The sequence below is a fragment of the Myodes glareolus genome, chromosome 4 (assembly GCF_982192425.1).
Source record: "Myodes glareolus chromosome 4, mMyoGla1.1, whole genome shotgun sequence".
Classification (NCBI taxonomy): Eukaryota; Metazoa; Chordata; class Mammalia; order Rodentia; family Cricetidae; genus Myodes; species Myodes glareolus.
This window is the reverse complement of record NC_142029.1, coordinates 10,221,067-10,237,620: the sequence shown is the minus strand read 5'-3', so window position 1 is coordinate 10,237,620 and position 16,554 is coordinate 10,221,067. Positions and strand designations below refer to the sequence as shown.

The following is a 16,554-nucleotide window of genomic DNA, read 5'->3' as shown; positions in this document are numbered from 1 at the left end:
TCTTTTTTAATTTCATTCATTCAATATTTTTACATTTTATTAATTTATAGTATGTGTGTGTGACTGTGCGTGTGCGTGCATGCACTCGTGTGCACACATGTGTTTGAGGCAGAGTCCCATACATCCCAGACTGACCTCAAACTCCCTATGTAGCTGAGGATGGCCTTGGCTTTCTGATCCTCCTGCCTCCACCCCTTGAGAGCTGGGATAGCAGGAAGGCATGGTCACATCTGGTTTATGTGGTGGTAGGGAGCAAACCCAGGACCTTGTGCCCTGTACTGGTCACTGTTTGTAGTTGGCTTGATACAACTTTGAGTCACCCGGGAAGAGCGAATTGCCTTGAGCAGGTTGGCCTATGGGCATATGTGGGTCACTGTCTAGACTGATGGATATTTAGGAGGGCCCAGCCCATTGTGGGCCTGAGCTGTATAAGAAAGTTAGCTGAACTCAGGAGACAGAGGCAGGTAAATTTGGGTTGGAAGCAAGCCCCATCTACATGGTGAGCCCCAGGTCAGCCAGGGTTTCTGAGAGGGAGAGGGAGGGAGAAGTTAGCTGAGCACAGCCCGAAGAGCGTGCTGAGAAGCAGTGTTCTCCCACGGTTCTGCTTCAGTTTCTGACCTGATTTCCTTCAAGGATGGAGTGTGACGCAGAGTATAAGCTGACCAAATTCCATTTAGTCGTGGTATTTATCACAGGTATAGAAAACAAACTAGACTGTGCATGCTAGCAAACACACTCCTAATTGAGCTACCCTGTCTCGCAACTCCCCCCCACTCCCCGTCACCCGCCACACACACACTTTTTAAACAGGGTCTCACTGCATGGCTTAGTCTCAGACTCATGGCCCTTCTGCTTCCTTATTACAAATGTCGGAATTGCTGGCATATGCTACCATTCCTTAAAACTATTAGTTTCCTGAAAATCCCTTTAAAATGATGGTTTCTAGTATACACAAATATGTTTGATTTTTTTAATATTTCATAGCGCCCCACTGCCCATGGTAAGCTCATCTTTTAGTTATAATTACCTAAATGTGCCTTCTTCCGGGGTGGCTATGGTTCTTGAGCAACACCGGTACTGTTTATCTCCCAGTCTCCGTGTTCTTTTCCCCTTCAGGTTTTCCACATTAATTCCATGTCTTTAGATCTAATGAGGTTTCTCCTCTTTCCCTTCAGATGAGGCCGAGGCCCACATTGACTATGAAGACAATTTCCCAGATGACAGATCTGTGTCACTCAGGGAACTCATGGAAGACTCCCGGGCAGAGGGAGACGAGGAAAAGGCTCAGGAGGACGCCTCTGAAGAGACACCAAAACAAGACCGTCTGGTCTTCACCTCTGTGTCTAAAGAAAACATAGCCCAGGAAAAAGCCTTTGCGCCAACCACAGGCTTGCCCGGCGCTGGGAGCAGGGTCCACACAGACTGGCCCAGATCCCGCCTAAACAGGAAGTACTCACTCTGGTTTCCGGCTGAGACGTTCCACAAGTCAGAGCTGGAAAAGGAGGTGGGGGATGAGACCAAAGATCCACTTCCTGCTGGAGAAAATCACAGCGAAGGAAAACTGGTCCCAGGGGAGTCTGAAACCAGGCTGGTCTATGCTACCACCTACAGCCCCTCGGAGCCGTTTGTGGCTCGGAACGACAGCAAAGCAGAGGACCCGGTGGTGGGCAGCAGTGATGACTCTTGGTTAGATGGTTACCCTGTGACCGATGGGGCCTGGAGGAAGGTGGAGGCAGAGCGGGAGGATGGTGGGTCAGTGGGACTGGACGAAAGTGTTCTCATGACCCCCGACCAGCCTACTGGGAAAGTTAAGGTGCAGAAGAATGCCACCGTCACCACAAGCGAGTCTGTGATACACAGTTCGATTGTTCCGTCTCAAATGCTGGATGTAGAGGCCCTGGTTCCAGGACCCATGGATGTGACTGAGACTGAGGGTCCCCACACTGGCGATGGTGACTTGACCAAGTATCAATCAACTATACCTCGGAGAGTCACCACAGAGCGGTCACCCATGGCCACCTTACCCTATGAACTCACCACCTCCACCCAAGAGACGGTACCAACAACTCTGCAACATACACTTAAACTAAACCCCTCGATTAGTGTGGAGGCCACCCAGCCTCCAGCAGAGGCCACAGCTCCTGAGGTTCAGGACAACTTCCCATACCTACTGTCTGAGGACTTCTTGGGACAGGAGGGTCCTGGGCCTGGTGCGAATGAGAAGTTTCTTCCAACCTTGGCACCATGTGTGGGGAACGAGTGTCCCAACTTAAGGAGAGGCCCAGTGATCGCCATCATTGTCACTGTCCTGTGCCTACTTTTGCTCCTGGCGGTGGTGGGGGCTGTGTGGGGCTACCGCAGGTACCAACACAAGAGCTCTGTATACAAGCTGAACGTAGGACAGCGGCAGGCTAGACACTACCACCAGCAGATCGAGATGGAGAAGGTCTAGCCTCTGTCAGCACGGCTTCTCACGAAGCCGCCCGGAGGAAGGCTAACTGTGAAGCATCACACTGATAATTCTCAGGATCGAAGGTGGAAAAGGTTCACCCTCTAAAGTTTAAGTCTTCCTTCTATACGCTGAGAAGTGTCTCTGGAGACACCTAGAGAGCGGAAAGGGTCTGGTGGAGTCCTCCTCAACCGTGCTCCCTGGAATTGGTGGCGTCCTCCTCAACCGTGCTCCCTGGAATTCACTGCCCAAATCACAGACCTCTGCTTTGGCCCTGTTCCAATGTAAGGTTGGGTTGTTATTTAAATCACCTTTTGTTTCTATCATACTAATGTCTTTGCATCTTTAGGGAGTCACAGACTCCATGCCCTGAAATAGAGGAAAGAGTTTCGATGAGCTGCACATCCGGACACCGTGTTAGGAAACAGACGTCCTTCTGTGGACCGGGACAGGGAAGGGTCATGCTGTTGCCTTTCAGTGTGATGGGGCCGAGGACAAATGAGCCGCGAGCCAGAACATACATTGTAAACTTTGGAGTTCCTTTTTTTGTTTGTTGAAGTTGGAGAGAATTTAACACTGACATTTTGCCTTGGGGCATGAGGACCAAACAGGCACATGCCCACCCCTGGTCCCGCAGTTGTGGGACAGCCCACTGTTTCCCTTCAAGGACAAGGTGACCTTAGTGCCAGTGAGGACAACATCCGGTGTCCCTGTCTGGTCTGTGCCTACAAGTGCCTGGGATTGCTGCCTGGGCTGATGACAAAGCCCGGCTCTCAGTCTCCTCTCTCGGGATTAACTGTTTCTCTGAACTCCAGTAAGAGGGAGCGATGTGGAAGGGGGGAAATGTCTTGACAAAGTGCAAAGACTGGCACATCAGATACGGGTGCCTGCTCGGCAGAGAAGAAATGGACATGGACATGGATCGCCCTGGGTTGACCTAGCCCAGCCATTTCCTGGCACACTGACCATCGAGTAGCATCTCACCAGGTGTGGTTTCTACAAGGATGTTTCTCAGACCAGCAACGCATAACCAAGTGATTGGTTGGAGACATACATTCTTTTCTTTTGGCGTGGAGGGTTGTTTTGTTTTGGTTTTCCAGACAGGGTTTCTCTGCAGCTTTGGAGCCTGTCCTGGAACTCTCCCTGTAGACCAGGCTGGCCTCGAACTGAAGAGATCTGCCTGCCTCTGCAGCCCGCGTGCTGGGATTAAAGGCGTGCGCCACCACGAGATGGTGCATGGTGAGATGTAAATTCTTTAGTCTCACCCCAGACTCAGGAAGCCTGAGACGGAGCCAGCTCTGAGCTCAGACTCTTCAGTGGCTCGGATGTGCATTCATACTAAGAGCTGTTGGCTTCTGTCATCTGTGGCGAGCTTGGAACCCAGGAAGGCCTGGAGACGGGGAGGTGAGCACCTCATGTGCCCTGTCTAGCTCGACCTCAGCATCTCGACAGCGACTTATAAGGTGTCACCTCCATCTGTCTCCAGGGTATTAGCCCAGAAGTAAGCACACCATGTTTTTCTATCTGAATTCTTCCTGAAGGTGTCAAAGTGATGGCGGCCATACATTTATTCTGAGACACCATGGGAGTGTCTATTTTTGTATGGCACAAGAAATCCTGGCACACGTCTTTGGTGGTGGTGGTTTTACAGTTGAAAAGGAGGTGGCTTAGTGGGGATGTGGCTTAGTGACAGGGCACTGTCTGGCAGGTGTGAGGTCCTTGGTTCAATCTCTGGTGTTGTATGATGTTTCACTCTTTTGGCTTTTTGGGGGGCACCACCACCCAGTTCCCAAATAAATCACACACATAGGCTTATTATTACTTACGAATGCCCGGCCTTAGGTTGACTTGTTTCCAGCCAGCTTTTCTTAATTTATCTCATCTACCTTCTGCCTCTGGGCTTTTATCTTTCTCTTCTGTAAATCTTTCACTCTTACTCCATAGCTGGCTGGGTGGCTGGCCCCTGACATCCTCCTCTCCTTGTTCTCTTGCTCCTCCTCTTCCTCGCTTTTCCCCCTATTTATACTCTTTGCCTGCCAGCCCCACGTGTCCCTGCTCCTGCCTCACTATTGGCCCTTCAGCTCTTTATTAGAGCCATCAGGTGTTTTAGACAGGCAAAGAACCACAGCTTCACAGAGTTGAACAAATGCAGCGTAAACAAAAGTCACACACCTTAAAGCAATACCCCCAACACTCTGGTACCACAAAAACAAATTTGCTGGTGATGGGAGTTTACCAAAGGAAGAGAAAAGATCTCACGGTGTACTTTCTGCGCTGCCACGTGTTTGATGCTGGAAATGGTAGGATCAGTAGCTACGAAATGGCACAGAACACCATATAAAATCCCACTGACCATAACTAGGTTAAACGAAGGCCTGAAGGAGCCTGCTGGAGTGCGTCTGCTGCAGGGGAAACGGAGAAGATGCTTCCTGTATGTAGCCAAAGAAGAACTCGACGAGTAAACCCAGAGACTGTATATTTTTAAATTCGATTCTAATCTCTTGTGAAGTGGCACTTCTATTTTTATTACTAGTTATGTAAAATAACCTCTGCCTCCACATGGGGATTCTGTCAGTAATGAAAATTAACCCAGAACACTGAATTTACATCAACATGTAAGTAGATGGTATTAATACAATAAGTTTATTGTAAATTATTAACCTGTGCCAATGCATTCTTTGTAGACATGGACTGTAAAGTAAGCTCAACGCATTAGCTCATAAATTTTACTGACTTGCTGTCATCTAAAGATGAAAGGACATGAGCCTGCATGTCAGAAGGGCATGAGTGACTGGCTTGCTAGGAACCCAAGCTGTCACCGCAAATGCTTTGAGAATGGTAAATGCTTGTGAAAATGGGGAGGGAGAAGGGTTTCCTTAATATAAAGCTTTTGATATATTTAAAATAAACAGTTATTTCCCACAAACACTTGATAAATGTATTTAATTTCTACATTATTGTACCATTTTTTATAAGAATTTATTTGTGTATACAGTGTGTATGCACAAATTCAAGTCTGTGTGTCTGTGTGTTCTTATGCGTGTCTGTGTGTTTCTGCGTGTCTGTGTGTTTCTGCGTGTGAGCGCCTGTATGTGAGTGTCTGTGTGAGTGTGTCTATATCTCTGTGTCTGACTGTGTGTCTGTGTATGTCTGTGTGTGAGCGTCTGTGTGGGTGTGTCTATATCTCTGTGTCTCTCTGTGTGTGTCTGTGAGCGTCTGTGTGGGTGTGTCTGTGTGTGAGCGTCTGTGTGGGTGTGTCTATATCTGGTGTCTGTGTGACTGACTGTGTAGGTCCGAGGGCCTTCTTAGGTGTTGGCCCTCACCTTCCGCATTGTTTGAGACAGAGTGTCCCGTTGTGTACCTCTGCACAGCCAGGCCGGCTGCTCTGTGAGCTTCCAGGGACTTGATCTCTGGCTCACATCTCTCAGCAGGAGCACTGAGGACACAAACGTGCACTCCTGTAGGTTTATGTGGGTCCTGGGGATCAACCCCAGGTCTCACACTGTAAGTGCGTCACGCCCTGAGCCATCTCCCCTACCACACCGTGACTGTTGTTTGAAGTATTCACTAATAATCTTGAAAGCAGTATCTTAGGGCTTGCAATGTTGACAGTGACTCTCTCTAACCTCTGATCTCAGCTGTGTTACCTCCTTCTGCAGGATGGAGGCTACAGAGCTCTTTCCCCCTCCCCCTTCTATAGTCTGTCCATCTTCCTCATGCCAACCACAGAGGAATTTGGAGAACATGCTAGAAATAGAGAATTTGGGCCTTCTCCAGAACTGCTGAGCTAGAACCTCACTGAGCAAGGTGCCTGGTGATAAGTGTGAATGGGAAGGTCTGAGAGATTATAGCCCATGTCCCCTCTCCACAGGGACACCCCTCTCCACAGGGACACCCCTCTCCACAGGGACACCCCTCTCCACAGGGACACCCTCTCCACAGGGACACCTCTCTCCACAGGGACACCTCTCTCCACAGGGACACCCCTCTCCACAGGGACACCTCTCTCCGCAAGTAGATTCTCAAAGGAATAATTAAAGAGGGTCAGATAGAGGTCTGCAAAGATGTGGCCTGAGAGAGGTAACAAAGGTTGGTAGGGAGCTGGCAAGGAGCTCAATGACAGACAGTATCAGTAACTGTAAGGATGCTGCAAGGGAAGCTCTAGCTTTGAAGAAGATGCAACCATGGTCCAGCCATGACTTAGCGCATTTGGGGGTAAAGACCAGACACCTTCTCTCTGCAGCCTTCTGCATATGTGTCTAATTAGCAACAGGAAGTCAGAGAGTGAGGAAACTCAGGCAGTGTACACCATAGGAACTGGGAAAGGGAGACAAAGAGGTACAGCTGGGTGGGATGCAGTATGCGGAGAAAGAGGCCCGTCTGGGTGGGATGCAGTATGCGGAGAAAGATCTGGCATCAAATCATAGGGGGATAAAACTACAAAAAAACAATAGCAAAAGAAATTATACAGAGGAATTGAACAGCACACCTGAGTGATTAATAGGCCATTGAAGAAAGGAGACCATAAACTGGATACAAATGATAGTAAAAGCTCAATTCTTGGTTGCAGCTAAGAAGGAAGTTTATAACTGAATGCTTACGTTTAAAAATCCAGGGCTGGGCTGGAGAGATGGCTCAGTGGTTAAGAGCATTGCCTGCTCTTCCAAAGGTCCTGAGTTCAATTCCCGGCAACCACATGGTGGCTCACAACCATCTATAATGATGTCTGTTGCCTTCTTCTGGCCTGCAAACATACACACAGACAGAATATTGTATACATAATAAAAAAAACAAAAGCTATTTAAAAAAAAATCCAGGGCTGTGGGCTGGAGAGGCTCAGAGTGGTTAGGAGCATTTGTTCTTGCAGAAGACCCAGGCTTGAGTTCCAGCCCCACATGGCAGCTGACCACTGTCTGTAACTCAGTTCCAGGGGATCTCACACCCTCCTTTGAGCTCCATGAACAACGGGCACAAGGCTCACAAACATACCTGCATGCAAAACACTCACACATAAAAGAAATAAACGTAAAAAGTACTTTTTAATCAGGGTCAGAAAGATATCTGAGTGGTTAGGAGCACTGACTGTTCTTCCAGAGGACCTGGGTCCAGTTCCCAGCACCCACACGGCAGCTCACAACCTTCTGAAACTCTGGTTTTAGGAGATCTGATGCCATATTCTGGCCGAAACAGACATACAGACAAAACACCTATACATATAAAAAGAGAATAATAACTCTTCTCAAATAAAATCTTTAAAAATCAAAGAGGAAGCTGATTTCCTTCCACAAAAATCAAAGTGTTGGCTTGTGTTAAAAGCACTCTCTGCTCTTATAGATGACAGGAGCTTGGTGGCCAGCGTCCACATCGGCCTCCCCACAACCACCTGGGACTCCAGCTCCAGGAACTCAACACCTTCCTGTGGTCTCAGGCACCCACACACATGTGCACACGCACATACACACCCACACACATGTGCACACGCACATACACGTGAATAGAAGTAAAAAATTAAACAAGTCCAAAGCAAATAACTTAATGAATGCGTCTCAATACTTTTTAGTGCATAAGTCAAACTCCAATCAGTAGATCGATGTAATAAAGATGAGGGCTTGAGACCAAGACTGAAAGAGCAATCCAAAGAATCAAAGAGTTGGTTATCGAGACATGAATAAGGAAAGAGGAAACCTAAATTAAAAAAAATTAGAGATAGGCCAGGCAGTGGTGGCACACATCCTTAATCCATCACTCAGGAGACAGAGGCGGGTGGATCTCTGTAAGTTCAAACTCAGCCTGGTCTACAGAGTGAGTTCCAGGACAGCCAGGGCTACACAGAGAAATCCTGTCTCAAAAAACCAAAAATAAATAAATGAATAAATAAAAATAGGGGTGGAAAACAGGAGGCTACACTAGATAGCAACCAAACCCAGGGGATTGTTTTGTTGTTGTTGATTTGTTTTCCTTTTTTGTTTTCTTTTTTAATATTTATTTATTATGTATACAATGTTCTGTCTACATGTACATGCAGGCCAGGAGAGAGCACCAGATCTCATTACAGATGGTTATGAACCACCATGTGGTTGCTGGGAATTGAACTCAGGACCTCTAGAAGAGCAGTCAATGCTCTTAACCTCTGCGCCATCTCTCCAGGCCCCCAGGGAATTGTTAAAGAATGCTTTGAAAATCTCTATTCCCAAGCACTGAGGAATCAAGAAGAAATGATTTCTGGACATACATGACCAACCAAGGTTAAATAAAAATTAGATAAACAATATTTATCTATATTGAGCAAGGAGACTGAAGCAGTAATAAAGTCTTCCAGTGAAGAAAACCCAGGACCAAGAGATCGCCGCTGAATATCACACCTTTAAAGAGAGGCTAACGTGGACGCACCTCAAACAGTCGCGTGAAATAGAAACTGAAGGAACATTGTCAAACTCATTCTAGGAGACCAGTATTACGATGCTACCAGAACCAGGGAGGACACAGCAAAATATAGACCAATAGTCCCTGAATGGAGATGCCGAAAATTTCAGTTCAATGCTTGCAAACTGAATTCAACAACTCATTTTTAAGTATGTATCATTTTCAATTTGGCCTCATTCTAAGGATGTAAAGATGGTTCAGACCACACAAATAATACATGTGATGAAGCACACAGAGACTCAGCACAGAACCCGCCATCGCCTTGACAGATGCAGGGAAGGGCTTCAGAGTCTGTGTCAAGTAAGCTTCCTTCTTATTTTGTTTTGTTTTAGTTGGGTTTTTTGTTTGTTTGTTTGTTTGTTTGTTTGGTTTTGAGATAAGGTCTTGCTGTGTAGTCCAAGGTTAGCTCAAACTGCAATTCTCCTGCTTCAGCCTTTCAGTATGGTAGGCTTGTGGCCATGCACCACCGTGCCCAGCATCTCTTGTTTCCGTACCGGCTCGTTCTTTATTCCTTCCGCTCATTGCTTTTCATTTCCGTCCCCTTCACTGCCCTTTAGTGACATGCATGAAGCAGCCACCATGGGCATCCATGTCCAAGAGTGCTCTGGGTCCTCCAACTGCAAACGTTTTTCCTTCCGGGTCCCCAGATCTCCTCCAGAAGTCTTCCTGGGGAAAGGGATGGGCCTCTCCTGCTTCACCCAATCCTGGCCAGTCCAGGGCTCTGCCTGGAAGCCACCTGGACTTTGGGAGGCCCAGGAATCCTTCTGTGAAGATTCCGCCCTGGTAGGCAAATGTCAGAAATCTCATGGACTTGAGAGAAAGGAGTTCACTGCAGTAGTGTCCTGGAATGACTGGGTGTGGCTATGATCCTCGAGCCCCTGGGATGGAGGAGAAAGTGGGAAAGAAGCAAAACAAAACTTTTTAAGTAGGTTTAAAAAAAAAAGCTTCTTTTCCCAACTATTTTTCCAAATTCTAGTTTCCTCCGAGACACAGACTGAACATACCACCCTAACTCAAGAGGAAGGCAGGGCCAGAAATAACATTCGGGGCTATTGCTCACCATCTTTGTGGGAAATGAAACTCTATTTTACATTTACTGGCCATATTTACTAATAATCCCTCTCCTTTGCATGCGTACACTGTGCAGAAAGAGGTCAACCTTAAGTGTTATTCCTCAGGAGCTGTGTTTTGGGACAGAGTCTTTTACTGGGACCTAGGCAGGTTGGCTGGCCCAGGAATCCCACGGAGGTCCCTGTTTCTCCCTCCCCAGTGCTAGGATTATTACTGCACACCACTACATCTGATTGGTACTGGTTTTGTTTATTTGTGTTTTGTTGGTTTTTCTCATACACTGCTGGCAATCGAGCTCAGGCCCTCAGACTTGCACGGTGACAACTGAACCATCAAGCCTCCCTTTGTTGTTTTTCTTTTCAAGACACAGTCCTGCTATTTAGCCCAGGCTGGCCTAGAACTCCCACGGTTGGCCTCGAACATGTGACCCTCCTGGCTCAGCCTCCTGCTTGCAAGCTCGGACCACCACAGTCTATGGCTCTTTCCGCTTGTAAACTGAGGCACTGATAATCTTGAGCGCCAGCTCCAAGAAGGTACTGAACCGAAGCCACAAGCCATCCAAGCCAGGAATTTGCGGCAGATGGTCTGAGGCGCTCGCTACGTTGGAGCTGTCGATGTGCTACCGAGAGAACTTTTTCAAAAGCACTAGCAGAGCCTTGCTGGCCCTGGCTGGGGTGTGAGCGGACCAGCCCTTGCAAACCTGAGCTGCCCTGGTGTCTGTTCTTGCAGGAACACGCTCCAAAGACAGACACGGGGAGCGGTGCTGCCCCTGGCTGCAGACAGGAAGGGCAATACATAAACCTTTTGACTGAGGCTCACTAAAGGTCCCCCCTACCCCACCCCCTTGTACATAGTTTCTCCTCTCCACACTAGGTCATTCAAGTCTGGAGTCACCAGAAAAATGAAGTCGCTGTTTGGGGGATGGCAGATGATCAAGAGTTCAGACAGCTGCGATGAACGATTAGCTGTGGTTTCTTCTCACAGCCTCGCTACAAACTGTGCTGCCATCCCGTGTTCAAACACTATTAAATGAGAATGTTTTCTCTGGCGCCAATCCATCTTCTCCCCACAGTTTAAGTATTGAACTTAAAAAAAAAAAAAGAAAAGAAAACTGAAGTAGCTTTGGTTTGCAGCTCACATTTAAAACTTAAAAAACGTTATTTCCATAAAAGTTGGCAGAAACCAGCCACTGTTTATTCCCCCGGTGGCTATAATAAACCCTTGCCCACTGACAATCTAACAGATCTTTTTCTGTTTGCCACTGGGTTGGGTTCAATAACATTTCTGTGCTTAACATTCCCTTAATAAGGGCTCCTAAGAGCACAGGTTTCCTTCCTGAGGCAGCCTTTGTGGGTGATATTCCCAACCGCTCTCCTGGAGCCCAGAGGTGTGTGGAGCCCAGGTAGTGTTCATCAGGATGCCGTAACTCAGAAAGACTTGGGTATTGAACCTATGGTCTGGGCTGGGAGTGTACCTCACTGGCTGAGTGTTTGCCTAGCATGTTCAATCCCCATTACTGTACTCCCTGACACGCTTTCCAAAGTTCCTGCTACTCCAAGGATGATGGTTCACACCTGTAATCCCAGCACTTGGGAGGCTAAAGGCAGAAGAATCAGGAGTTCAGGGTCATCCTCAGTCACATAAAGAGTCTGAGGTAAGCCTGGGCTATATGAGACCCTGTTTCAAAAAAAGAAAAAAAAGGAGTCAAAAAGAAAAAAGAGAAGGGAGAGGAAGAGGAAGAGGAGGAAGAGGAAGAGAAGGAAGAAGAAGAAGAAGAAGAAGAAGAAGAAGAAGAAGAAGAAGAAGAAGAAGAAGAAGAAGAAGAAGAAGAAGAAGAAATAATGAAATAATCAGGGAATCAGGTGTGTTGGTGCGCACCTTTGATCTCAGCACTCAGGAAACAGAGGCAGGTGGATCTCTGACTTTGGGACTAGCCTGGTCTACATAGCAAGTTCTAGGCTAGGCAGGCCTACATAGTGAAACCCTGACTCAAAACAAGAAATAATTTTGAATCTGGTAGGCTGTTGGTCAACCTTACATGCATGTCTATACATGATCTTGGCATTTCTCCTCTCTGCCAGTCAAGTCTAAGGCTGGTACGAGGCTCATTCCTGTCATCCCAGCACTGGGGAGGCGGAAAGAGGAGGATTGTCATGAGTTCAAAACCAGCCTGGGCTATAAAAGTAAGACTCTAGGTCTCAAAAAACAAAAACATTACACACCGAGTCTGAGTGACCCCAAGTGACAGCCCTTAGGCCCTCTGGAGAGCTGTGACACCCAGACTGCTGGAGGTTCCTAGGGCTGGATAGATGCCCCACCGTGGTGGGGTCACCACAGGATAGCCGTTGCTCCGTGCTGTGGGACACAGGACAAATAAGGTATCTCGGGGCAGACATGGAAAGTCCCTTAAACTTACACTGCATGCTTTTAAAAGAAAACTTTTTTTCCCAAAAGATAGACAAGGCTGATGTTGGCCCTATGGAATGCAGAGGCTCTCCAGGCTCTTCCAGGAACCAGAGGCAGGAAGGCACGAGCTGAGCCACTGAGCGACTGCACGGTAGATACCAAGGAACAAGTTCACGTTTATTTTCTTAAGAGAAAAGATTTGGTTTCCTTTGAAATAAAATAATTACACTGGATTCGGTTGTGTGTGCCTACCATCCCAGCATTCAGAATGCTAAGGCCAAAACTACAACTTCCCAGGCCAGCCAGAGCTACATAGCAAGCTCCAAGCCAGCCTGAGTTACAGAGATACCCTGCCTCGAATTCACAAAGTTTAGCAATTCAAATCACAGCGTTGTCAAAACCAACCATCTTGTCACCAGAGAGCACATTGCTGGGATGGCTAGGGGTTCCAACTCAACTCACCAAATCACCCTGACTCCAAGGACAAGGACCAGGCGGCTACTTTAAGGGACGTAGAGAAGTGTGAACACCTGCAGATGTCACCTTTCCCTTTATCACATGATTGGCAAGAAAACTACAGCCTTAAAGCAAATTCAGCAACTACTGGGTTCTCCGTGCAGACTTTGGAGGTCTGGGGCAGCGTCTATACTATACTTGCAGGGTCGCGTCCCTGCCTCGTGACTCTCAACCCCCATCCTCCTTCTTTGGTAGAAGAGTGGGTGGGCCAAGCTGAAGAAGGAGAACACGCCATCCTGTGGTGTTCTTACCATCCATCATTGATGGAAGCCAGGGTAGGAACTCAAGCAGGAACCCCAAAGGCAGGAATCACTGAGGATCACGGCTTGCTGGCTCACTCACAGACTCATGCTTGATTGGCTTTCTGATACAGAAAGGCCCACCTGCCCAGGAAATGGCTCCACCTACAGTGGATCAGACCCACCTACACCAGCTAAGATAATCGTTCAGGCCTGGAGAGAGTCAGCTCAGCAGTCAAGAGCACTGACCGCTTTCCCAGAGGACGCAGGTTCTATTACCAGCACCTACTGGTAGCTCACAACTGTCTGTAATTCCAGTTCCAGAGCATCTTCTGGCTTCCCCGGGTACCAGGTACGCACACTTGGCACACACATACACAAAGGCAAAACGCCTTGTGGTGGTTTGAAAGAAAATAGCCCCCAAAGGGAGTGGCACTATTAGGAAGTGTGGCTTTGCTGGAGTAGGTATGGCCTTGTTGGAGGAAGCGTGGCACTGTGGAGGCGGGCTTTGAGGAAGTGTGGCCCTGTGTCTCAGGCCACTTCCTGTTGCCTGTGAATCAAGATGTAAGGACTCTCAGCTCTTTCTCCAGCACCATGTCTGCCTACATGCTGCCTTGCTTCTCGCCATGCCATAATGGAGTAACCTCTGAACTGTCAGCAAGTCACCCCAATTAAATGTTTTCCTTTATAAGAGTTGCTGTGACCAGGCAGTGGTGCACGCCTTTAATTCCAGCACTTGGGAGGCAGAGGCAGGCGGATCTCTGTGAGTTTGAGGCCAGCCTAGTCTACAAGAGCTAGTTCCAGGACAGGCCCCAAAGCTACAGAGAAACCCTGTTTTGATAAACAAAAACCAAACAAACAAAAATCGTTGCTGCGGTCATGGTGTCTCTTCACAGCAATAGAAACCCTAATAAATCTTAAAAAAAAAAAAAAAGACACTGCTCCACAGGCCAGCTTAATCAAGATAATTACTCAACTGAGACTCCTTCTCAGGTGATCCTAGACTGTGTCAGGTTGGCAGTTAACACTAATTAGGACTGGTGGGAAAGAACCATCTGCCCTACCTGGAAGTCACTGCAAGGATGTTGAGGTCACCTGTATCCCAGAGGGACACCTTCCCAAATAGTTCCCTAGGAGTACAAATACCACCTCCATGGGGTAGCTCAGCCTAAGAAGGAAGAGGCAGGAGGGTTGTGGAATAATCGTACGCAATGCGAAGTGCTGTGATTGGTTTAATCAAGACCCGAATGGCCAATAGCTAGGCAGGAGGTATAGGCGGGACTTCCAGGCAGAGGGAGAAAGTAGGAGATGCCATCCAGATGTGGGATGAGCTGGACAGACAAAATGGGAGAGAGGTAAAAGCCGCATGGTAGAACGTAGATTAGTAAAAATATGGGTAAATTTAAGCGGTGCGAGCTAGTGGGGCAAGCCTAAGCTAAGGCCAAGGTTTCATAATTAGTAATAAGTCTGTCATTATTTGTGAGCTGGTGGCCCAAAGGAAAGTCTGACTACACAGGAGGCAAGTTGGGTTACGTACCCTGCTTGAGATCCCGCTGATGTGCCGGTCAAAGCAGGCAGGTGGCTCCTGGGGGGAGGGGGCGCTCTTACGGGGGTGGCTCTTACATGGGTGGCTCTTATGGGGGTGGCTCTTACGGAGGTGGCTCAAAGAGGGGTAGGGGTGAGAACGCCTGATGATACAGGGGGAACAGGATGTTGTTGGGTTCCCAAGTGGTTAAAAATGTATCCTAGGGAATAATAATCTGGGAAAAGCACAGTGTGTGTGTGTGTGTGTGTGTATGTGTGTGTGTGTGTGTGTGTGTGTGTGTGTGTGTGTGTGTGTACGTGTACGTGTACGTGTATAGGCCAGAGAACCTCAAATGTCATTCCTTAGGTCCTATCTATCCTTTTATATATATACAGGATTCTCTGGCCTGAAGAAGTCGGCTTTGTTCCCAACCCATCTCCCTGCCCATGTGTTCCCCGGGGAATTGAACACCTGTACCTACTGAGCTACACTGTCAGCTGCTGTTGTTTTAAGGTGGATTCTGGAGGCTGGAACTCTGGTCCCCACCGTGGCAGGGCAAGCACTTTACCACCTGAGCTACCGTGCCCACCCATGCGTGGTTTTCCGCTTCTGTTAACCAGCGTAATGCAGAGACTTTTGTGTGTTTCCAATCTGTAACGGTCAGCTCCCAAATGTTGTGCCTGCTGCTACACATACAAGGTCCCAAATTAGACAAGAAGCTTACATGTTCGAATGAAAAAAAGCTCAGGCTGCTGGGCGGTGGTGGCGCACGCCTTTAATCCCAGCACTCGGGAGGCAGAGGCAGGTGGATCTCTGTGAGTTCTAGACCACCTGGTCTACAAGAGCTAGTTCCAGGATAGGCTCCAAAGCTTTAAGCTATAGAGAAATCCTATTTTGGGGAGGGGGGGAGAACCCTCATCCTCCTGGCCTTCTCTGGCCCAAGGCTAGCTCCTCTGGTTTTTCCTCATCCTGCAGGGCCCTGGGCTCTGTTCTCAGCTCCCTATGGCAGTCTCTCATCATACACAGCCCTCTGTCACTGATGGCTTGTGTGCTACTGACATGCTGGGACTCACCAGCCGGTGGATAGCCCAGACACGCACAGAACCCTAGAACCCCAGGCATGCTGGCTATGACAGACCTGTGGCTTCTCTTGAAGAGAAAAGTCCTCAGCAGCAATCACCAGCCATGAAAGGTTGCCAAAAATTTCCGAAAAGAGACTGTCATGTAAATCCTTGAGAGTGCCCCATAAGAAGCCATCTGTAGGGTTAGGGGGGTGGTCAGTGGGTAAAGTATTTACCTCCCAATGACGGGGACCCAAGTTCAAACCCCCAGAATCACATCTGTAACCCCAGCATTCCTGTGCCAGGCATAGGAAAAAGGCAGGGGCAGAAGAATTGCTGGGTCCACTTTGGTCAGCTATCCTGGACTACAGACGAACTACAGTGGACTACAGTGAACAAGACGGACGTTGAGTCTACACCCAAGGTTGTCCTTTGACCTTCCCATGCTTGCTGCAGAATGCGCAATGCACGTGCCCACACACATTCACATAGATGAAAAAGGAAGACCATGTTGCTAGGGTTCCCGCCTCAGGCGCTGCCCTCTGAGTATTCCAATCTTATTTGCAGCCTCTCAGACCAATGTCAGGCCAACAGCCCTGTGCCAGGTCCTTTCCCCACCCACTTAGCTACTCCCCTGGGGCTGTGACCAAATTGCCAACAAGGAGCAATTTAGGGGGGGAAGGGTTTATTTCTGCTTACAGTTCAGAAAGATACATTCCACCGTGGGAAAAGGGGATGGGAGGCAGCAGCTGGTCACCCCCAATAGCTCAGGAAGCAGAGAGAGAGAGAGGAGGCTGGTACCCAGCTCACTTTTCTTCCTTTCTTGGGTCTAAGGCCCCAGCCCAGGTGGGAGCCATGCACAGT

At 48.3% G+C, this 16,554-nt stretch overlaps 1 protein-coding gene across 1 annotated transcript in view; it reads left to right on the top strand.

Moving 5' to 3' along the window:
* Susd5 (sushi domain containing 5) overlaps nt 1-5,375 on the top strand; it is a 44,440-nt gene extending 39,065 nt beyond the window's left edge. The window contains exon 5 of the mRNA XM_048424066.3: nt 1,176-5,375. Coding sequence (XP_048280023.2) covers nt 1,176-2,452 — 1,277 coding nt within the window. The 3' untranslated portion in view covers nt 2,453-5,375. The remainder of the gene's footprint in view (nt 1-1,175) is intronic.
* Nucleotides 5,376-16,554: the final 11,179 nt, after the last annotated feature.